Source organism: Conger conger, chromosome 7 (assembly GCF_963514075.1).
Source record: "Conger conger chromosome 7, fConCon1.1, whole genome shotgun sequence".
NCBI lineage: Eukaryota > Metazoa > Chordata > Actinopteri > Anguilliformes > Congridae > Conger > Conger conger.
The window spans coordinates 24424274-24448618 of NC_083766.1; the positions used below are offsets into that span (position 1 = coordinate 24424274).

General features: G+C 47.6%; 1 protein-coding gene across 3 annotated transcripts in view; it reads left to right on the plus strand.

The window, feature by feature from the left end:
- Positions 1 to 427: 427 nt before the first annotated feature.
- The window catches only part of ubtd2 (ubiquitin domain containing 2), a 29386-nt gene continuing 5468 nt past the window's right edge, over positions 428 to 24345 (plus strand). Inside the window, exons 1-2 of one of the 3 annotated variants that reach the window (XM_061249733.1) lie at positions 428 to 490; positions 14449 to 14685. In XM_061249733.1, the coding sequence (XP_061105717.1) occupies positions 14511 to 14685 (175 nt within the window). In that variant the 5' untranslated portion in view covers positions 428 to 490; positions 14449 to 14510. Of the gene's footprint in view, positions 491 to 594; positions 663 to 711; positions 1326 to 14448; positions 14686 to 24345 lie in introns of those variants that run through there. The other 2 variants (XM_061249734.1, XM_061249732.1) reach the window with 2 other exon arrangements.

Genomic DNA, 24345 nt, shown 5'->3' on the forward strand with positions numbered 1-24345 from the left:
ATGATAAATTATTTGAACGATCAAGACATTTTTATCCCAGAGGTATAGGAACTCAGTTCATTGAGCGCTGATGAGTTCGGCACTCCAGTTTAATTTCAACCAATTTCCCGTGCCTAAATTGCTCAATTAGTTATGGCTCATTTGCAATCTGTAGACGAGTGCATTATAACGACAAAAAAGTCGGGGTATTTAAATAATGTGGGTAATGAGTAAATGCAAATGTTTAAAGACACGCGTACTCCGGCGAAAAAAAAAAGTTTCACACCTCTGCTCATACGGTACTTGACGACTGTCACCAGGGAGTAGGCGTCCAACATTCTGACAGTTGTCTGCCAAGTCTGATTGGCTCCAGCTTCCTAGTTACTGAGATTGACATGGCTGAGACCCAAACCGTATACGTGTGCTTTCTATAAATGTCTCCTAATGTGCTAGTTCGCAGGCTAGTGCAATACTTTAAATGAGGCGGAGAAGATCTGAAACGGGCAATAAGGTGCCGGCGACAGGCAGATGTCCCCCGGATGACTCTTACGGGACAAGATGACATTTTAGTGTCATATGAAATATAATTAAGGCAATATATCACATGGTTGCAGTTGTATTTGTAGGCTACCAAACTGTTTAAGTGAAAGTTACTGATACTGAGTCCGTGCGGTGCAAAGCAGGTACCGATTGGTTAATGTTTTTTTGGAAGTACACGATGATGAAACCATTTCAAACGTGTGCCGTTATTGAAAACACGCATGTGCACTGTCTGGGAACAGTACGTGACACAATGAAGCAGGCAGCCTCTGTAACCAATTTAAAATCGAGCACACCGTGGAGACTTCTCCCATTTTTATTAGAAGGCTAAGCCGATACAATACGTTAAACGTCATAAAATCGCAAGTTCAACCTACCAATCAACAACAAGATAACATTGTTGCCTTCTTTTATTTTTTGTTATTAAGGGTGGAAGAAGTTGAAGCATGAATTCCGTTTTTCCGGCTCTTTGTTCCTCTTTTTCTTTCTCGGAGACGCCGTCACTATTCTTTCCGGTCGTCTTCTCTCCTTTCCCCCGCACTCCCTCCTTTTTTTAGCCCCCTCGTCTCTGTCCCGTTTTTGAGAAGCGGTCACCTTGTGATGATGTGTGCATACCCCGCCTCTTCCCAGCTGATGCTCGCGCTCTGTCAATTTCGATTCTGAGAGGACGAGTTGAGGAAAAAAAGGGGGAAAGAAAAACGCAGGGGTTCTGCGGAGTCGCGTAGTTACAATATCCATGGGTGGCTGTGTAGGCAGTCACCATGATTCTTCAGGCAGTTTAAACGAAAATTCCGACGGAACTGGAGGTAGGAAATCCATTGCTCGCAGTACTGACATATTTTAGGTATCGTTATTCCTGGAGTGTTTCTTTTTTGGTCCCTGTCCTGTGTAGGTCTGTGTGCGTTGCCTTGTCTGTCTCTCTGCCGGATGGAGTTCCCGTAAATTGCAGGCTGCATCATCGGCTGCAGCCCGCCGGCGCTACGGCTCCCCCGGGCCTCGTGCTCACTTAAACACTAATGAAAACATGCATTCCGGAATATGCTGCGACGGTTACCATCGACTCCCTTTGTCTATGTGTGTCGAAGAACCAGACGTTTTCGCGACTTTATGTCGCAACGCTCGTTTGCTCCGCTGTGAATGTGGGTCACTGTTTTTGCTTCTTGACGTGGAACGTGTAACCCTAAGTGTGTAACCTATCAAATATGCTAACGTTCAAAGCTTCAGAAGCTAATTGCATGCACTGTATCATTCTGTAGATAACTATGGATTTCACAAACTTTGCTGATGTTTGTAATAATGCGTTTCCATGTTATTGTTATACATCTCTAGCTGTTGCTAAAGTATATAGCTAGTTGTATCCATTTAACACGGATGCCATATGAAATGAAAACTATCCTGACGATCACGCGTCATATAATCATTTCATAAAAGCAGTTAGATTCTCCTGATGCAAGAAGTTCCGGTTGTTACGGACGGGGCGCAGTAGATGTCCAGTGATGTCCACTGGAAACGAATCGAAATGAGTAAATATGACAAAAGTGAAACGGTTAGTGGTTTGCGCGTAATATTTTGAGTTTTCAAGAGTTAAAAGGCTGAGTTAAAACAGGTTAAACGTAGGCCCCACTGAATTGCTTCAAAGATTAATTGTTACTGTCCGTGTTTAGCTGGCCCGGAAAGCGTCTTTGAATTGAATATAATCTTTGCTTTTGTGTGCACCGTTGCCATTCAAGGAGGTTTCACATCCGAAAGTGTGACCAGCTCTCAGGTTGCCTATTGTATGTCTCTGTGGATGCAAGGGTTGTAACAGTGGCAGTTCAGGCGGGGAGGAGAGGTTGGGGGGGGGGGTTCATGGACGTGTTGCACCGGAGGGTTGTTGGGTCAGGTGAGGGTTTCCAGCACAATGGCACAAACAATTAATGGCCACACAAACTTATGCCATTTCTTTTTAAATGGCCACAAATTGTGCTTTCTGAAATCATGGTAAAGTCTGAATGCATTCTAAGATGCAGAGCACCAAGTTTTTTTTATGCACATACCTATTTGGGTGCCATTTCAAATGCAGGTCTTTTTGAAAGATTATGCTAAGCTCTAACCTAACAGCAATCCCACTCCTAAAGTGCAAAGAGGGGTAAGGCAATTACTCTTAGCAGGAGTTTTAAGTCTCAGGTTTAAACCTAGACCATATAGGTTTACGGGAACTGGAGCAGCGACTCCTAATATGTCAGATAAGTAGCAACTGTTCCAGTCTTAATGCATCTCTGTGGTCAAGGGGCTTAAGCTGGAGGTTTCCACGCTAACAAAGTTTGCTCCAAATTCCCTGTGGGGTATCTGGTCTTATCTGAGTCACTTGTTTAATCGGCGCCTGTTTCCCAGCAAAGCAAGTCACTCTCTTATGACTGTACCCCTACTACGGGAGACGCTGTAATCGTTAGCCTGTGTGTTTATTTATTTATTACATTTAGACGGGATTTCCTTATCTTCTCTCGACCGAGGCAGCAGTGGCGGTTAGCCTACGTATGCTCTCGGGGTGAAGTGGAGAGGGCTACACTCGCTAATGTAATGAAGTCAGACTTGAATCCGAGCATCCGAGCCCCACTGCTTCCAGCAGTACATAATACCCAGCACTGCGGCTGTTCTCTCTCTCACCTGTGTTCTCTCTCTCTCTCTCTCTCTCTCTTTCTCGCTCACTCACTCACACACACACACACACACACACACACTCACACACACAGACACTCACTCACACACACACACACACTCACAGACACTCACACACACACACACACACACTCACTCACACACACACGGTCTTCTGTGAAACGGGAGATCTTCCCCCTTCCTTCCTTCCTCTCTTTCTTCTTCTCTTTCTTCTCCTTCCCCTTCTCCTTGGACACTGACTGAAGACACTCACACACACAGACACTCACTCACACACAGACACTCACTCACACACAGACACTCACTCACACACAGACACTCACTCACACAGACACTCACTCACACACACACACTCACTCACTCACTCACTCACTCACTCACTCACTCACACAGACACTCACTCAGTCACACACACACACACACTCACTCACTCACACAGACACTCACTCACTCACACACACACACACACACACACACACAGTCTTCTGTGAAATGGGAGATCTTCTCCCTTCCTTCCTTCCTCTCTTCTTCTCTTTCTTCTCCGTCCCCTTCTCCTTGGACACTGACTGAAGACACGGAGGCGGGCGGCTGGTGAATTATTGAGCTGTAATCCTGTAGGTCCGTGCGGTGGACAGGTCAGCTGGGAGCTTGCCGCTCTGTGCAGTGTTTCCTCAGATACCTCTCACTGAGGTTCCTCCCATCGTGTGTTTAAAAGCGCATCACCAGACAGTCTACCAGAAATAACACATTCTCAAATATATGCAGTGAGAGGAAGGGAGGTGGTGTGTGTGTGTGTGTGTGTGTGTGTGTGTGTGTGTGTGTGTGAGAGAGAGAGAGAGTGTGTATATGTGTGTGTGTGTGTGAGTGAGTGAGGGAGGGAGAGAGAGAAAGAGAGAGAGAGCGAACAGGTGAGAGAGAGTGCGCGTGTGTGAGAGAGTGTGAGAGTGCGCGTGTGTGGATACAGGAGAGAGTGAGAGTGAGTGTGAGTGAGTGTGAGAGTGCGTGTGTGAGAGTGTGAGAGTGCGCGAGTGTGAGAGAGAGAGAGTGTGTGTGGATACAGGAAAGAGTGAGTGTGAGAGAGTGTGTGTGAGAGAGAGTGTGTGTGTGAGAGAGAGTGTGTGGATACGGGAGAGAGTAAGTGTGAGAGAGTGTGTGTGTTGAGAGTGTGTGTGTGTGAGAGCTTGTGGTGTTGGGATGGGAGGCTGAAAGGGTGAGTGTGTCTATGTGAGAGAGAGGGAGAACATGGGAGTGAGAGTGAGAGAGTGTGCATGTTTGAGAGTTTAAAAAAAAAAATGCTTTACTGAGCCTGTCTGGTGTATTGGAACCTGTGAAATACTCTTAAAGTGCATACCGCACCTTTTGTTGGTTGGCTTAATGGCCAAACATTGTCAAAACATTTAGGTAATTGACCCAGGTCTGATCCCAATCTGTAGATGTGCTCCCAAATAATTTTTCCGGGTAGCACACGTACAGGAGCAAATGCTACTGTAGTATCCAGAAAGGTGGAACTTATGGTGTGATGAGGTATGCCTCTCTTTGTGTGTCCTTGGAGCAATGGTTCCCAAACCCACTTTGTATGCTGGTTTTGTTACAACCAACCCTGCGTGGCTCATAACCATAATGTAATGTCATAACCAATCTCTTAATCAATTAAGTGGGTCTGGCTTGTTGTCATGTGTTTTGTCTTTGGGCTCATCATTTGGCTCATTAAGTGTTTTAGTTTCAGTGACCAGGTGTCCACACTTTCAGCAGCTAGGAACCAACTTATTTCATCTGCCAGTCCTTCTGCCAGTTCTTTTTCCTATAGCACATTATGGTCAAGTTGCTTTTTCATTGATCTGATTATTTTTCCTGGATGTGAATATGAAACCTTTATGTTTCATAGTGTGCACAGATATTAGAAATGAGTAAGCACACTTATGCAATGTCTTACATGGCCCTTTCTTCAGGCCTTGCTGCAGTTATAAAGGGGGGGGATGCTTGAATGGGTCCCAGAAGGTTACTGGTTCAAGGCCCAGTGTAGCCATCATAAGATCCGTACAGCTGCTGGATCTTCTGATACACTGGGCCATGAACCACTAACCTCTTCTGGGACGCATTCAAGCACCCCCCCCCCCCTTTATAACTGCAGCAAGGCCTGGTGCGTTTGCAGAATCTGCTGTAAAAAGGTCCATGTGAGACATTGCATAAGTGCTTTCTCATTTCCCCCTCATGACTATGTGTGCCCTACAACTGTCTGTTATTTTCCTGTTTTACTGTGAGTTTCAGATTTCAGTCATGGGTTTGGACAACTAGCTACATACTGTTTCTGTGTATGTGGTGTTTTTTTAGACAGGAGATCTAAAAAAACAAAAAAACAAAACAGGATTTCTTGAGCTGCAGGAATATCAATAAACTCAGGTTTATGTTATTTTATTTTAGCATTGGCTTCTTTGCCCTGCGTATTTTTCTGAAAATTTGCCTTTCAATTAATTCGATGTACACACTCGGTAGCTCCTAAAATCGAATATTTGAGGTCTTTCTTTTTCCCCATAAGCCCCGTGTGAAACTGCAGGTCTATGCACACGTCTCACTGCACAGAGAACTGCATTCACTCACAGTACACTTTCAGGCCAGGTAATTAACAGTCTGAACCGATGCTTTGATGCAGTGTTCCTTCATTAATATTTGGAAGACAATATAAATCTTGCCTCCTTAATTAACTGGCATTTCTAACGCTGTTGCAAATAGTCGATTAATCTCGTGGTCAGTTATTTCTGCTGGGGAAATAGTTTTTTTTGTTCAATGAAACCGATTTCCTGTTTTCACACGATAATGTTGATTAAATCCTTTCTTCCCCATGACCTCTGACCTGTGTGATGCAGTGTTTGCAGTCAGAAGGACAAGTGTCTATTGTGCTCAATGGCCCACGTATTCGCTGTCCGTCTCTGACCCAGGGGCAGCAGAGGAGCAGGGAGTAAAGCAAGGGTAGTTAGGGCCCCGTCACGGGCTGGAACATGCATATAACATAGTTATAATGGATTTCTTAACACATTTCTGTAACAGTATATTACAGTATATTAGTCTGTCGTTACACCTTGCTGGCCAGTGGAGGAAGGTCGCTCCCTCTATAACTGGGCTCTCTCTGAGAATGTGTCCCGTTGGGGAGCTTCTTTCTCCCCACTAGAGAGTTGTTGTTGTTTTTTTTTACCTCACGTACTTGCTTTTTTGTGTGTTCAGGTCTGCTGTTAGCCGTTCTGATACTATGTAAAGCATTCTCCCAAAAAAAGTGCAATACAATTGAATTGAATTTAACTGAAAGTGGACAGGAACTGTCTGGAACAGGAGCAGGTGCTTAGAGTTGACTAGATGCAGCAGGGACCTATCCCTCCCTGGGGCATTGTGCTGGAACACGGAGCAGGTTATAGGAGCTGGGACAGGTGTAGGAGCTGGGACGGGTGTAGGAGCTGGGACGGGTGTAGGAGCTGGGACGGGTGTAGCAGGAGCAGGAATGGGTGTAGGAGCCAGGTCCGGGGCTGAAGCAGGAGTATAGGTCTGACTTTGAGTGGGAGAGGACAGGTGTTAAGGGAGGGAGAGTCAGAGACCTATTCAGTTCAGTGCCTGCAAAGCAAGCCTATGTGTTTTTCTTTAGTCTTAGCGTTCTCATGGCTAAAGCCCTTGTAAAAATTCCTTGAATAGCTTGGCAAGTAGCGTCCTAAAGATCTGACGACCATCGTCCAGACTTTTTCCCCTTCGGTCCTGTTATTGATATTTTTTTGTCCGGCGCGCACTTGTAAAAACATCTGGCGGAGCAGTGCTGAGTGTGGAGATTTAAACCCCGGCCGTTCCTCTTCGATTGCAACCCCAGTTCAGCACGTCCTCAGTCCTGTGCCAGTGCTTCCGAACATTGTCTGCTCTCATGATGCAGTTTCGCTTCCCACTGCAAAGACGAGTCTTTTAGTCATGTTTAAAGTCATACATTTTTTTTCTGAAGTTGAAAATATTAGCTTGGTTTAAGAGGGAGAACTTTTGCTTTGTTCCCAGAATCATACTCCTACAATTGGTGACTAATATCCGCGTAAATGTACTGTTAGCTCGACGTGATTTTATTATAATTTTTTTTTCATATTCTTGAAATGAGTCAAAGCTGTCTTACTTCATTAGAATTATTATTATTGACTTATTATTTGGATTTTGCAGTGCAGATATAGCACTGAGTCTGAGCTGTGATGCTGTGACTCCTTTGGTGTCAGACCTTTCTGTTCTGTTCTGTTCTGTTCCGTTCTGTTCCTTTCCGTTCCGTTCTGTTCCTTTCCGTTCCGTTCCGTTCCGTTCCGTTCCGTTGCTGTGTTTGGTCTCGTCTGCGGTGCGGACCTCCTGCACCTGCTCCACACGCGAGGGTGTGGGACGACTTGCTTATTATTTGGTTTCATTAAATTGCCCCCGGCACAGAGTGGCAGCAGTCAGACCTGGGACCAAATACCGCTCTACGCTTTACTGAGGTTGTCTGGTGTATTAGAACCTATGAAATTCTCCCAAAAAGTGCAAACCCTGCATTTTGCTCCTCTTGAATGGCCCAGTTGCAGCAGGCAAGACCAATTGAGCAGAGAAAATTCAAAAACGATTACCTATTTGACCCAGATCTGGGGAGTAGCAGTATTGAAGGGTGTGGGATTAGAGGGTGGGGGTTTGGGGTCGGGGCAGGGGTTGGAGGTTGGGGGTTAGGGTGTGGGGTTGGTGTTGGGGGTAGGGACGAGTGACCCAGGCGATGAACAAAGGCTCTGTCACAGAGGACATGATGACAAAAACCGTCCCGGGACATCTGCTTCTCCTGCGTGCCTGCCTGCTCTCAATTATTCACCAGGATGCGAACGCCCGCCCGATTCTGACTGCGGGAATCACAGCGGCCCGTGTTTCAATTCCGAGGAGCGTTTAAGGAACGCCGCGGGGATATCTCCCTGCTTTCTCCATCTTCATCCCTTCTCTTCATCTCCCCGCCCCTCCCCCCCCCCCCCCCTCCGTCCCACCCTTCCCGAACTCCGGAAGCATTGTGCGGGTACTAATGAGCGGGGGTTGCACAGCACTTTTACGGTTTGGAAACTGGATATCTGCACCGTCACTGCGCAATTATGAATTGTGCATAATTCATGTCTCCATCTCTCACGTGATCCCTGTCAGGTTGGTTGACTGCCCAGGGGATGAAGACAGTGCATAGGGGACGGCCTGTAGCCTAGCGGCTCAGGTACATGACTGGGATCTGGAAGGTTGGAGGATCAAGCCCCGTAGCCACAATAAGATCCGCTGAGCTGTTGGGTTCTCAACCCAGCATTGCTCCAGGGGGGATTGCCCCCTGCTTAGTCTAATCAGCTGTAACTCGCTTTAGATAAAAGCGTCAGCTAAATAACAAGTTATTATTATTATTATTATTATTATTATTATTATTATTATTTATTATAGACTATGCACTTTATCCTGTGGATGTTGAGGTCCTTCTGATCCCCCATGCCCCTCAGTGGCAGTGTCTCTTGTACAGTATACGGCCGCATTTAAGTCCATACGGCTCCCTTTGACTGATTTGGCTGTTTGGCCGTTTGTTTTGCTGCTACTTTAAGTTTGGATTGGCAAAAAAAAACAGCCAATCACTAGAAATGGACTTTTATGGACTGAGTAATAAACATACTGTGAATGTGACATGCAATATGTGTGCTTGTCAAACCTAGAAAGTTCAAAAGAACGTTTTCTTTCTTCACAGTCACGGAATCATACTCCTACAATTGGTGACTAATATCTAAAAAAACTTTTAAAATGTTGGAATTTGGCACTGCTGATGTTGATGTGGGATTACAGAAAGCAGGCCGGGGGGGATTTAGGCCCCTCGGTAACAGAGCCCTGGGATTTAGGCCCCTCAGTAACAGAGGCTGGGATTTGAGCCCCTCAGTAACAGAGGCCTGGGATTTGAGCCCCTCGGTAACAGAGCCCTGGGATTTAGGCCCCTCGGTAACAGCCCTGGGATTTAGGCCCCTCGGTAACAGAGCCCTGCGATTTAGGCCCCTCAGTAACAGAGGCCTGGGATTTAGGCCCCTCAGTAACAGAGCCCTGCGATTTAGGCCCCTCAGTAACAGAGGCCTGGGATTTAGGCCCCTCAGTAACAGAGCCCTGGGATTTGAGGCCCTCAGTAACAGAGGCTGGGATTTGAGGCCCTCAGTAACAGAGGCTGGGATTTGAGCCCCTCAGTAACAGAGCCCTGGGATTTAGGCCCCTCAGTAACAGAGCCCTGGGATTTGAGGCCCTCAGTAACAGAGGCTGGGATTTGAGCCCCTCAGTTTGGAGTCACTTCATCTCCCCAGGTGACCCGAGTGCTACGCGGGCAGGCACAAAAATAGGATTCGCCTTTTTCTCCCATTTCCATTATCAACAGCAGGAGTGTTTATTTACCCTTCACTTCACTGTTACACCAGTCCTGTGTTTACTGACGGTATATAACAATGAAGCAGATACTGTTACTACAAAGAGCATAACACCACTCATTGATTTCACTCTATGGGCCTCTTTCTTCCATTCTTTATCCAGCCAAAACTTTGTCATTGGTTGAAGCCTTTTCATGGTAATTCCGACAGTCATCCTGTACCATGCTGATGGCCAGCAGTGGTTGAGATGCACCAGATGACATTCATCTGGGGCAGGAGAAATGTCTGGGACAGATGTCACATGAGTAGCAGGTTTTCGAGACTGGCGAGATCTGAGTGCAGGTGCTGTGCAGGCTGTGGACGAGAGGGGGTGTGGTTCTACGTCTCTGGGAGACGGTGGGGATGGTTTCCTGGGAGATGGTGGGGATGGTTTCCTGGGAGACGGTGGGGATGGCTTCCTGGGAGACGGTAGGGATGGTTTCCTGGGAGACTGTGGTTACTGTTTCTTAGGAGAGGGTGGAGATGCTGAGGATAGTTTCCTGGGAGAAAGTGGAGGCAGTTTTCCAGGAGATGGTGGAGACGGTTTCCTGGGAGACGGCGCTGCTCTCTGTGTGCTGCTGTCTCAGTGGGTTCCAGGCTACCCACACACTCACACACACACACACACACACACACTCACACACACACTCACACACACACTCACACTCACACACACATACACACACACACTCATACACACACACACTCACACACACATACACACACACATACACACACACACACATACACACACACACACACTCACACACACACATACACACACACACACACACACACTCTTTCACTTGTCTTCAGGCTTGGTGTGAAAGACACACAGCGTCTGAAAGGAACTGTGACCGTCCCAGTCTCCATTCGTCTCTGTGATAATGTTCTTCTGTGTGTCCCGGTGTGTTTTGAGACCAGTTTTTGGTTACTATATTTAGTCAACATATTTATTTGGTTACACACTGGAATGTGGACTTATTTTTTGAGAGTTTAATAAGATTCATGCTTGGATTCCACTTACAGAGTGGAAGTGTGTGGTTTTTGGGACCAGCTTTGTTGTGCACTTGTTAAGACAAGGGTGTATGTGCACTCGCACGTGTCCCCAGTCTCACACACTCACACATTCCACACGTACACACCCGTTCACTGACATACTGAAAGACTTGTGCGTACCTGCACATCGACAAATACACCTACAAATGCACAAGTGACACATACAAATGCACACAGCCATACATTTGCAGGTGGTTTGACACTTGGGAGTTAGATGACACTCTACACGAGATGTTTGAGGAAACCGAATTGGTCCGACGTTAGCAATTAGCGTGCCTTCCTTTCTCTCTGCTGCTCCTTTAAGAGCCGAGTGCTGATGACACCCAGGGGACCCTTGTGAAGATTAAAATTTGCACATTTTAATCTCGCAGAAACATGTTGAGTTTTGTATTCTCTGTCCCTCAGTCAGGCATTTAATTACCCAGGCACTGGAACATCCGGATCTGAGTATTCTTTGAGGATCAGATCCTCTGTAGAGTATCTTTGGATCAAAGAAATTAGTATTATGTGTGTGTATGCGTGTGTATGTATGTGTATGTGTGTGTGTGTGCGTGTGTGCGTGTGCGCTGTCAGCTCTGACACTAATAGCTTCATCCATGCTCTGGACCTAGCCTCTGCGTGTGTTTCAGAAGTTTTCTAGGTTTGAGACGAGTTCTAGAAGAGCAATATGGGGTTATGGGCCTTGCTCAAGGGCCCAACAGTTGTGCAGGTCTTATCGTGTCTTGGACCACCGACCTTGTGGGTCCCAGTCAAGCACCTTAACCACAACGCTACAGGCAGCTGACATCGTACAGCGCAGGAAGGAAGTGGAGTTTGCGACTATTGCTACACCGTAACCAACGACATACAGCGTCTACTCACTCAGCCTACACTGTATTCAACCCCCCATCTTTCTTCTGTCCGTTTAGCCCAGAGGACATCGGGGCAGTAAAAGTGTCTGCGCTACATTATTCTCCGTGTTTTATTTATATTTTCTTATTTATGTCGGCGTCTGGCTCGCGCTCCGCTTAGCGACGTGACGCGAAATGAAAAAACCCGCCGACCTTGATGCACCGGCGGGGAAGCGGGTCCCTCTCCGCCGACCCTCACGCCCGCGCTTCATTATCTCGGGTTTTGTGCATCGGTCACACGTCGAATCTTTCTTCCCGGCCTGTTTCTGGGTCACTGGCGAGGTGCATCGAGCGCTCCAGCTACAGGGCTGAATTATTGATGGAGGCCGGGTGAGCCGCCGATCGCCAAACGCCTGCGAGCCGTCGGCCCAGCTCCCCTCCCCCCCGCCCGTCCCCCACCCGTCCCCCACCCCCCTTCTGAGCCCACCGGGCCTGTGCGCAGGGGTGCGGCGAGATTCAGCGACTCCGGCTGAGCCGAAATCCTGGGGAATGTTCTAGAACCTAGGTTTTCAACTGGGGCTCCTTGAAGGTACTGTACACTTTCAGGAAAAAGGGTTCTTTAGCTTGTCTCTATAGACAAACCATTTTTTGAGTTCTTTATGGAACCCTCTGTCCTAGGTGTGAAGTTTGAAGGCTCCCAGACGAAGGACCGTTTTGCCCGACCAAGAACCGTTGAACTAGATGTGGTTCTTCTGGGGAATCAGATGGTTCATTTTGGAAACGTGTTTTTGAGAGTGTAGACTTGATATGCAGTGACTACATCTAGGTTTTAAAATATAAGTGTATATATAACACTTTTTAACATATGATGTTGAACATCAAAAACAATTGAAAACCCATATTCTGCAATACACACATCTGTTCCATTACTCATCTCGGCATGTGATCTTGTACAGTGCGACTTATGAAACCAAAAGCTTCCATTTTTGTGTGTTTCTGACAGCCAGCTTGCTGTACAATAGCTGGTAGTGTAATGAGGCGTTCAGGAGTTTGTGTTCTAAAGTAAAAGAAAGAAAGTAACTCCAGCAGAGCGTGTAGCGTGATGTTGTCTTCCCGGAGGCTGTTAAAATGAACCTTTCTCAGCATTTATTCACAACTGCAATGCAAGAATCAACTCTGCTGTTGAAATGATGTACTGCCCCGTCCGTTACTCATTCATGGGCGAGATTCCAGAACAGATGTCTGTTGAGAGAGTTTAGAAGTGGGGAGTATATGGAAAACCTTCTAGACCTTCTACACACATTTGTTATGAGAGTTGGAGGCTTTTGTGGGAACAATTCTTGGCTAAGGTGCTTTACTGGGACCTGGAAGGTTTGTGGTTCGAGTGCCAGTGTAGCCGCAATGAAATCGGTGCAGCTATTGGGTCCTTGAGCAAGGCCCTTGACCCCACACTTTTATCACACATTTATTCTGTGGTGTTTATGGGATGATGATTCTAGAATGCATGTTTGTTCAGAGTTACGGAGGTGGTAAGATTCAAGAACACGAGGGTAGAGTCTGGGTATCTAGAACCAGCCCAGTGTCCCACAGAGACCCGGAGCCCCCTTTCCCCCACTGCCATCGGCAGTCCCAGCCCATCGGTCTGCCCTCCTGGCAGTCAGCTGTTTTCCTGATAAGTCTCCGTTCCCTGGTCTAGGCTGCCAGCCAGATCGAGCGCTGTGGACAGAAGCAGCCAGAAGCGCTCTCAGGGCTGGGGATGTATTGTATCTGATCAATGCTGAGTGTTCGGTGGCCAGGCTGTCTATGCGTTGAGTGGAGCCTTGCGCTAATCCTTCTTTTACTGCACATTATGAGTGTGTGATGTCTAATGGTATCGATCCTTTCCCCAGGTCCTCTGGTGGAGATGGACGCTGACTGTGTGTGTGTGTGTGTGTGTGTCTCTGTGTGTCTGTGTGTGTATGTTTGTGTGTGTCTGTGTGTCTGTGTGTGTATGTGTGTGTGTGTATGAGTCAATGCTGGCAAGTCCAGTGGGATCAGAGGGTAGAGACAGGAAGGCGAGGAATGAGGAAGTCTGTACACTCTCTCACACGCGCACGCACACACACACACACACACACACACACACATACACACACACACACACACACACACACGCACACACACGCGCACACACGCACACGCACTGCTCCACTCCCACCCCCATGTAGGAAACAGGAAGCAATAAAACCATTCCTTCCTGTCCTAGCACTGCCTGGTTTGGCCCTGTTTCACACTAAACACATTAATGCACCCAGTGATCAGGCTAAAAGAACCACTTAACTTCTTTTTGCTTGGGCGTAAAAAAAAAAAAATGTTTTTTGTCAATGTAGAATCTAACAAAAAGTCCCATTTCATATAACAAAACAATAATTCATTATTTATTCATTATTTATGTTATTATTTGTGTATTTCTAATTCATGTGAATGTTGCCGCATCACACCTTTGATTATGGCAGTGTGACAATTATGTATGTGTGTATGTGACCGTTATCATGTGCGAATGTGAGAGTTATCATGTGCGAATGTGAACGTTATCATGTGCGAATGTGACCGTTATCGTTTGTGAATGTGACCGTTATCGTTTGTGAATGTGACCGTTATCGTTTGTGAATGTGACCGTTATCGTTTGTGAATGTGACCGTTATCGTTTGTGAATGTGACCGTTATCGTTCGTGAATGTGACAGTTATCGTTTGTGAATGTGACCGTTATCGTTTGTGAATGTGACCGTTATCGTTTGTGAATGTGACCGTTATCGTTTGTGAATGTGACCGTTATCGTTCGTGAATGTGACCGTTATCGTTCGTGAATGTGACCGTTATCGTTCGTGAATGTGACAGTTATGTGCGAATGTGACAGTTTCAGTTTCTGAATGCCGCGGCCTTTTACGCTAACACGCTCGCTCCTCTCGTGTCCCAGTTGCCCTGGGGCGGAACCACTCTCTGAAGCGGGACAAGCCCAAATGGAAGAGCGACTACCCCATGACGGACGGACAGCTGCGGAGCAAGCGCGATGAGTTCTGGGACACGGCGCCCGCCTTCGAGGGCCGCAAGGAGATCTGGGACGCGCTCAAGGCGGCCGCCCAAGCCTTCGAGGGCAACGACCACGAACTGGCGCAGGCCATCCTGGACGGGGCGAGCATCACGCTCCCGCACGGTACCTCTCTCCCGTTCCCACCCCTCCTCTTCTCATCCCTCCGTCTCTGTCCCCCCCCCGCACCGGCGGTGAAGTACGCCGTCCCATAGATAACGCGAAACCGACTTTTCGTTCGGTTTTGTTTCAAATTCGGTCGCGTTTTTTGTGTGCTTTCCGGCCCGTCACGTGTTTCTGTTGTTTCATTGAAACATTGAGGTAGCTGAGGTAGGCACAGTGTCTCGTCTGCATACAGGTGTGTACCTGGGGAGTCCTTCCGCTCCGCTGCCCTCCACCAACCCCAATCTCCACTGAGGTTTGTGAGAGTCAGAAGGGAAGGATTAATAAGAGAGAAAAACACGAGGCTTACTCTCTGCCATCACCCTGTCTCCCTTCCTCCTCCCCTGCTACCTTGGTGTGTGCACACACTTATCTTTCACCGTCTCAGACAGTCTCTCTCTCTCTCTCTCTCTCTCTCTCTCTCTCTTTCTGCCTCTTTCTCACACAAACATACACACACAATCTTTCTCTGTCTGACACACATTCACTGTCTCACCCACAAAATCTCGTTCTTTTTCTCTTAATCACACACACACACTGCACACATGCAATGAGGGAGCCAGAAAGAAAGCCAAGAGCATGAATTGGGTGTACAAAAACGGATGTGATGAAGAGATACAGAGATGGATTCGGGGAAGGGCGTAGGGAGCACTTAAAAGAGTGTTACAGAGGTGTGTGTGTGAGTGTGTGTCTGTCTGCCTGTCTGAGTGTACCCTTCCATTACCCATGATGCAAGCTGCTTGTGACGTAATTAACACTACTTTACACCCCAGAGTCTGAGGTCAGAAGAAGGCCAGCACATCGCCCCACCCCCCATAGAGTGTGCAGGACCCTAGGGCGAGGCCAGACTGCTGCTTCCTGTCAGCACTCTGTCGCTGGCCGTTTCGTGTCATCTCTCTGTCGCTCGGCGTTTTGTGTTAGTGTCACTGGGCGTTTTGTGTCAGTGTCACTGGGCGTTTTGTGTCAGTGTTGCTGGGCGTTTTGTGTCAGTGTTGCTGGGCGTTTTGTGTTAGTGTCACTGGGCGTTTTGTGTCAGAGTCACTGGGCGTTTTGTGTCAGTGTTGCTGGGCGTTTTGTGTTAGTGTCACTGGGCGTTTTGTGTCAGTGTCACTGGGCGTTTTGTGTCAGTGTCACTGGGCGTTTTGTGTCAGTGTTCTGTCGCTGGGCGTTTTGTGTCAGTGTCGCTGGGCGTTTTGTGTCAGTGTTCTGTCGCTGGGCGTTTTGTGTCAGTGCCCTGTCACTGGGCGTTTTGTGTTAGTGTAGCTGGGCGTTTGTGTCAGTGTTCAGTCGCTGGGCGTTTTGTGTCAGCGCCCTGTCGCTGGGTGTTTTGTGTCAGTGTCGCTGGGCGTTTCATGTCAGCGATCTGTCGCTGGGTGTTTTGTGTCAGTGCCCTGTCGCTGGGCGTTTTGTGTCAGTGTTCAGTCGCTGGGTGTTTTGTGTCAGTGTTCAGTCGCTGGGTGTTTTGTGTCAGTGTTCAGTCGCTGGGCGTTTTGTGTCAGTGCCCTGTCGCTGGGCGTTTTGTGTCAGTGCCCTGTCGCTGGGCGTTTCGTGTCAGTGCCCTGTCGCTGGGTGTTTTGTGTCAGTGCCCTGTCGCTGGGTGTTTTGTGTCAGTGTTCTGTCGCTGGGTGTTTTGTGTCAGTGCCCTGTCGCTGGGTGTTTGGTGTCAGTGCCCTGTCGCTGGGTGTTTTGTGTCAGTGCCCTGTCGCTGGGTGTTTTGTGTCAGTGCCCTGTCGCTGGGTGTTTGGTGTCAGTGCCCTGTCGCTGGGTGTTTTGTGTCAGTGCTCTGTCGCTGGGCGTTTCATGTCAGCGATCTGTCGCGGGGCATTTCGTCTGAGCCGCTGATTTATCAGAGCTATAAAGAGCAGCGTTGCTTTGGTAACAGGTTTCCTCCCCACGGCAATTCAGCTTCACAGGGTAAGCTCAGCTACAGGGCGGCTGGTGCAACAGTCATAGTCCTGGGCTTGCCTGTAATGTGATGTAAAATGTCCGACAATACCCAACCTGTGTTTCTAACTGTTAGGGGTTTTGTTCCTGAACACACTCACACAGTCCTGACAAAGTATTGTAAAACTCGAGTTTGTTGGTACTGACTCGCCCAAAAAAGAGTACCATGGACTATGTATTGTGTGTCCGGGTGTGGGGTTGTGTGCGAGTTTTGTAATCTCAGAGATTGTGTTAGTGTAACTTCTGCTCTGAAAGTTCTTATCAGGTGCAAACTGCTTTCTCACCCTCAACTACCCAGTGTCACCCGCATCTGTTTGCCGCGTCTCTGTCTGTCTGTCGTACTGAGCCGTGTCCATCCGCGGAACCGCGAGCGGTCTCCCTCCGGCAGAAACGTGACCTCACTTCCCCCCTCGTTCCCGCGCCGCCGTTCATCCTGCCAGTAGACCGCAAAGCTGTCGCTGGGCGTTTTGTGTCAGTGTAGCTGGGCGTTTGTGTCAGTGTTCTGTCGCTGGGTGTTTTGTGTCAGTGTCGCTGGGCGTTTCATGTCAGTGCCCTGTCGCTGGGCGTTTTGTGTCAGCGCCCTGTCGCTGGGTGTTTCGTGTCAGTGCTCTGTCGCTGGGTGTTTTGTGTCAGTGCCCTGTCGCTGGGCGTTTTGTGTCAGTGTCGCTGGGTGTTTTGTGTCAGCGCCCTGTCGCTGGGTGTTTCGTGTCAGTGCTCTGTCGCTGGCCGTTTTGTGTCCGTGCCCTGTCGCTGGGTGTTTCGTGTCAGTGCCCTGTCGCTGGGCGTTTCGTGTCAGTGCTCTGTCGCTGGGCGTTTTGTGTCAGTGCTCTGTCGCTGGGTGTTTTGGGTCAGTGCCCTGTCGCTGGGTGTTTTGTGTCAGTGTCGCTGGGTGTTTTGTGTCAGCGCCCTGTCGCTGGGTGTTTCGTGTCAGTGCTCTGTCGCTGGCCGTTTTGTGTCAGTGCCCTGTCGCTGGGTGTTTCGTGTCAGTGCCCTGTCGCTGGGTGTTTCGTGTCAGTGCTCTGTCGCTGGGCGTTTTGTGTCAGTGCTCTGTCGCTGGGTGTTTTGGGTCAGTGCCCTGTCGCTGGGTGTTTTGTGTCAGTGCCCTGTCGCTGGGCGTTTTGTGTCAGTGCCCTTCGCTGGGCGTTTTGTGTCAGTGCCCTGTCGCTGGGTGTTTTGTGTCAGTGCTCTGTCGCTGGGCGTTTTGTGTCAGTGCCCTGTCGCTGGGCGTTTTGTGTCAGTGCCCTGTCGCTGGGTGTTTTGTGTCAGTGCCCTGTCACTGGGCGTTTTGTGTCAGCGCTCTGTCGCTGGGCGTTTCATGTCAGCGATCTGTCGCGGGGCATTTTGTCTGAGCCGCTGATTTATCAGAGCTATAAAGAGCAGCGTTGCTTTGGTAACAGGTTTCCTCCCCACGGCAATTCAGCTTCACAGGGTAAGCTCAGCTACAGGGCGGCTGGTGCAGCAGTCATAGTCCTGGGCTTGCCTGTAATGTGATGTAAAATGTCCGACAACCTGTGTTTCTAACTGTTAGGGGTTTTGTTCCTGAACACACTCACACAGTCCTGACAAAGTATTGTAAAACTTGAGTTTGTTGGTACTGACTCGCCCAAAAAAGAGTACCATGGACTATGTATTGTGTGTCCGGGTGTGGGGTTGTGTGCGAGTTTTGTAATCTCAGAGATTGTGTTAGTGTAACTTCTGCTCTGAAAGTTCTTATCAGGTGCAAACTGCTTTCTCACCCGCAACTACCCAGTGTCACCCGCATCTGTTTGCCGTGTCTCTGTCTGTCTGTCACGGTTCCGTGTCCATCCACGGAACCGCGAGCGGTCTCCCTCCGGCAGAAACGTGACCTCACTTCCCCCCTCGTTCCCGCGCCGCCATTCATCCTGCCAGTAGACCGCAAAGCTGCTCTCCTCGGTAACGATCAGCCATTTTGGCTCAGAGAGCGTGACATCCAATTAGCGCGGCTCTTTCCCCGGCGCCTTCTCCTCTCCCGGCCTGCCCGCGCAACCCCAGTTAGCGTTTCCCGGAGACAGCTGTCAGCGTTTCCCCAGAGCCGAGGCACTCGGTCAGGGAACACCCTCGCAGTCACACCGAAGACGTTAAAACCGTTACCCGGAGCTCGGCCGTAGCCTCAATCTCTCACCGTGTTAGAAAGCCAAAGTCCGAAATGGCTCAAAGGTTTCTCACGAACGCCCGTCTTCCGCCTGAGAATAAAAACAAAAGAAAATGAAATGTGAAAATTACATCACTGTGGTGAAAGTGCGAACCAGTATAACCACAGTGTCAAACAACAGCATTTCCTCATCAAACACCAGAGCAAACCTGTGCTAAATGCAGTTAAATGCCAAGACTACTAATGGAGTTTTTTGGTCATGACTTGTTTTCTAGGCTTAGGGTTTCCATGCTTGTGACCTTTTACATTATAACTGTCCCTATTCAGCACAAAACGAGGTCTCGGTGTGAAACATAGCTCAGGTTTTACCCTGTTATAGCCTGACTTTCACTTCTCAACCGAAAGTAGCCGGGTTTTCACCTGAATGACCGAACGGTGTCACCGACCTTTCACCCCAAGGTCATTTCACTGGACATTGGCCCCTGGGACCAACATTGGCAGAATTGTGAAGTTTTAAAAACCCTCCATTATTGCTTTCAGTTGTTTTCACACCTGTATTCAGACCAGGAGGGAGAGAGTAGAGTGGTTGAGAGCTGGTAAAAAAAAAAACAAGCAAAAAGAAACAGAAAAGCCATTAATAAAACCCCTAGAAATATTTGCGTTATGTTAGGGTTTTTAAAAATAGAGGCAGTTTTGATTGTCCGCTAGCAGGACTTCTTATTCATATGTGTAAACAAAAGCGTAAGAAGGCAAATTCCCGCGTGTAATTCCCATGTCATTTGAAAAGAAATACACGTAACCTTTCACAAGCAGAAATTTGTGCGTACCTTTTTAAAAATGTACAGTCATTTGGGGGTGCTGTTTTAATGCAGCAAGAGAGCAAGAGAGTCCCCCCTGCCAAACATGTGGCGTTTACATGGAACAGATGATGAGGTAATCGCATGAATGACTAGGTGTGCTGGTGTTCCTAATAAAGTGAGTGTATGTTAGTCAGTAGTTTGAAAATACATTAACTAATTACAAGTTAATTTGTGTTTATCCATCATTACTTCACGTTAACAACTACATTAGTTAATGGCAATTGAATTCACCTTATTGTAAAGCGTGAACAGATGTAGGAGTTTTCATATGACCAGTCACTGCGTCTTACAGTGGAGAACAGGCTATTTAGAGTTAGGGTCGAACATGAGTGATTTTGAAAGCTAATTTTGACCCCACTATGTACTGTAATTTAGAGGTGTTTTCCAGGCTAGGGCAGGTATACGCGTGTCTGCGTAAAAAAAATAGAGTTTAAGTGAGAGAAAAAAATCACTACAGCTTTCTCCATAGCCGAGTGCATTTCGCAACGCGTGAAAACACAGCCGTCGCACGAAATGAAACGTCCCACTGTCTGACGGCCCCTGAGAAACGGAGCTCGCTCTCGCAGGCTCTGAGGTGGGCTGTCGGAACGCTTTTCTTTTTTCTTTGCTGACTTGTTTTAAGAAATGGGTCGAATTCACTTCGCTCCACCGTAGAGAACTGTCAAAACCATGCACCGTCATGGCTGAAATAAGTCCCGTCATGCTTTTGCAATCGTATGGGAAACAGGGCGAAGTCAGCTGACTGCGCACACTTGTCGTCAGACTCCGTAGGAGGAAGATTATCTGTTCGCGGGGCATTTGATCTGAGCCGACCCTCACGTAGCGGCAGGAAGCGCAACATAGTCTGGTGATGTGCGGTTTGGTTTCCTGTGGCGAAAATAGCACGGCTCATGACCGAGTGGTGCAATCCTGACGAGTGCAGCCAGCTGAACCAGACACCTGTGAGTCCGAAGAACCCAGTGCAATCCACTCCACCCCTATAATTATTATAGTTAATAATTATTCAAATATGAATATTTCTAAAAGCAGCTTGTTATTCAGTGTAATAATGATAATAATATAAAATTGTATTTGTAGAGCACCTTTCATTTAAGGCATGTGACCCAAATTGCTTCACAGAGCAATAAAATAATATAAAATGGTGGAGCCATATGACCCCATATAATAAGTACAACACCGGCAGTAAATCAAGGCAAACGGTGAGTACAAGAGGTAAGCTACTGAGGCGGTGTTCCTGGAGACGGTTTATTCCCAGAACTCCGAGGCAGGCTTTATAAAGCTCTCTCTCTCCACCCACGTTCCTGGCTTTCTGGCAGTTATCTGGGCCCGCGGAACGATTCATCGCCCGTTAATCTGAGAGTCGTTCCGGGTCCGCTGGGTGTAGCCTGCGTGATGTTGTGCCGGGAGAATCAGCGCTGCAACGAGACGCCGGCATTCGTCTCTCTTTTCATCTGAGGAGTGTGGACACCTTTTTATTCTGAGGGTTTTTTAATGTTCCCACAGAGGCGTTTTTAGTGAGCCATCCCCCTCTGTTATAGGTCTATTACTGTACGCCCTGTTTCGGAGGAGCAGATCTGATCCAGCTGGGCTCTGCGGGCAGATTACCCTCGTTTACAGTGATATAGTGCCTCTCAGCCGGCCCTGTGCATGGTAATGACTGCTCTGTGCCAGGGTCGGATAATGGTGAAGGAACTCGTCCTGTGACTCAACGGTTTCCTGGTCCGTTCCCATGAGCATGGTACATAACCTGCATTGTTTATACCAAGTATATACCCAGCAATATGAAACAATAGTATTTTTCAAAGCTGTGTAAGCCATTCAGGATAAATGGCTGTAGTGTAATGTCTGTCTTACAGAAGGGGGTGGCTTGCTGGGTACATTACATTAATGGCATTTGGCAGACGCTCTGGATAAGACTTACAGTTGATTAGGCTAAGCAGGAGACAATCCTCCCCTGGAGCAATGCAGGGTTAAGGGCCTTGCTCAAGGGCCCAACGGCCATGCGGGTCTTATTGTGGCTACACCGGGGGTTGAACCACCAACCTTGCGGGTCCCAGTCATGTACCTTAACCACTATGCTCCAGGCCGGGTAACGTACTTATATTGTTTAGTGAAACCATTGGATTAACTTATCATTAGTTAACCATTAACAAATACATTAATTGACTTTTCCATTCCAATGTGAATTGGCAATAGCTAATGTAGTTGTTAGCTAATTACTACTGAGAAATTCATCTGTACAGCTCATGAATTACTACTGATGTAGTACATGTTAACAACTACATTAGTTATTGCCAGTTGACCTGTATCTACACGATTGATGAGGTAATCGCATGAATGACTAGGTGTGCTGGTGTTCCTAATAAAGTGAGTGTATGTTCGTCAGTTGTTTGAAAATACATTAACTAATTACAAGTTAATTTGTGTTTATCCATCATTACTTCACGTTAACAACTACATTAGTTAATGGCAATTGAATTAACCTTATTGTAAAGCGTGAACAGATGTAGTCCTAACCAGATGTTAGGAGTTTTCATATGACCAGTCACTGCGTCTTACAGTGGAGAACAGGCTATTTAGAGTTAGGGTCGAACATGAGTGATTTTGAAAGCTAATTTTGACCCCACTATGTACTGTAATTTAGAGGTGTTTTCCAGGCTAGGGCAGGTATACGTGTGTCTGCGTCTAAAATAGAGCTGGTGAACTCAGGTGCTACAGGACTGCCTGACATTTGCCTCTGTGGAATTCCCCCCGCTTAGCGGCCGTGTGTTAAACTGAGATGATTCTGTCAAGCTGTAGAGCAGTTAAGGAAATTTCCAGTGAGTGTGAAAATGTCCTAAAGCACTAATCCACACCGTTAGATGACTGTCAGCCCGGAGATAAGCCGCAAAGTGCTTAACTGCTTAATGGTCCTGTGTGTGTGTGTGTGTGTGTGTGCGTATGTACTGTACGCACGTGTGTTTGAATGCGAGTGCGTGCATGTGTGTGTACTGTATGTATGTATGTGTGTGTGTGTGTGTGTGTATATGCGTGAGTTTGTTGGGATGTGTATGTGTTTGTGGACGTTTCTGTGCATGTGTGTGGATGCATGTCTATTGCGTGTATCCATATGTGTTTGTGGATGTGGCTGTGTGAAGGAGGGAGTACAGTAGGCGATGATGATGATGATGATGATGATGACGGTGGCCACACTTCCCGTCACTGCCGTCCCGCTGTCTGCCCACAGACCGTGACACCGAGCAATCGCATTAAGAAGCGCTTTAATCCAGCCTTCCCCCCCGACGCCGCTGCTGGCTGCCGACACACGGCTGAGCTTGATTGGGCTCCGATTGCGCGAGTCCCGTACGGCTGTCTCATCTGTCCCGTCTCCCTCTGAAGCAGTGGAACTGTTTCAAATCAGTTTAAACAACAACATCCTATCGATTTTGCCTCCAGCTCTTTCATAGAGGATTTCAATGGTTTTTATTTTTTCAAGGATCAAATTTCCCAGATTTACCATGAAAGTGCAAATGGGTACAAATGAGTACATTTTCCAAGCAAAAAAAGGTACAAGATAGTTATATATTACAGGCTGTAGGGGTACAGCGACAAGCATTAGAACCTTTTTGTACCTTTATTTCTGTGAGTGCATGAAAAAGGAAACGGACAGATAAACTGTGCACGACCAGTGCTTTTCCCGCTGGGAAACTTGTTCAGGATGAATTGTTGCGTCGCTCTCTCCCTGCCAGATTGGCTCCTCGCTCGCCCGCTTGTCTCCAGGCTGAAGGACAGAGGGTCTCCCCTCAGTCTCTGCAATCTATAGACCTACCTTTTACAATGAGCATGGCTTCATGCCATTTTAAACAAAGGTAGTCATTTAGCTCTTCCGTTCAATTCAGCATGCTTTATTGGCATTGAAATATATACTCTGCTACTGTAGCCTACCCACTTCCAGGTTTGACGTGCTGTATGTTCAGAGATGCTCTTCTGCATGCCACTGTTGTAATGCATGGTTATTTGAGTTGCTCACCTTCCTGTCACCTTCTCCTCTGACCTCTCTCATTAACGAGCTGGTGTTTTCACCCACAGAACTGCCACTCACTTCAACCATATCTGAGATACTCAAACCACCCCTTCTGGCACCAACAGTCATTCAACAGTGACTTATTCACTTAGATCACATTTCTCCCCATTCTGATGATGGGTCCGAACAACAACTGAACCCCTTGACTATGTATGCATGCCTTTATGTATTCGCTGCCACATGATTGGCTGATTAGATATTTGCATTAATTAGCTGTTGTACAGGTCTACCTAATAAATTGCTCACTGAGTTTAGATGCTATACTCTAAACATACACATAAGCAAGTATTTCAGAATGATGTGTACATTTGAACCTACATTCTCTCTCTCACTACATACTGGGAACCTGGCATTTTCTCTCGGCATTTAGGTGTGGTCACTCATCTTGCGATTGGTCTTCTTCCTCTCTCCTTTTTTCTCTCACTCTCTCTCTTTCCCTCTTTCTTCTCTAACATGTCTTCTATCAATGAAATTGCAACACGGGATAGGTCTAAGCACAACTGGGCATTAGCCGCAACAGTAATCTAGGTGGGGTGTAGGGTTGATGGCATTATGCCAAGAGGGTAACCCACCCTCTTGTTGCATTTCTTTCAATGTGTATTTGCTTTTCGAAGGTCCTGGGTTCAGTGGGCCAATGCATCCTG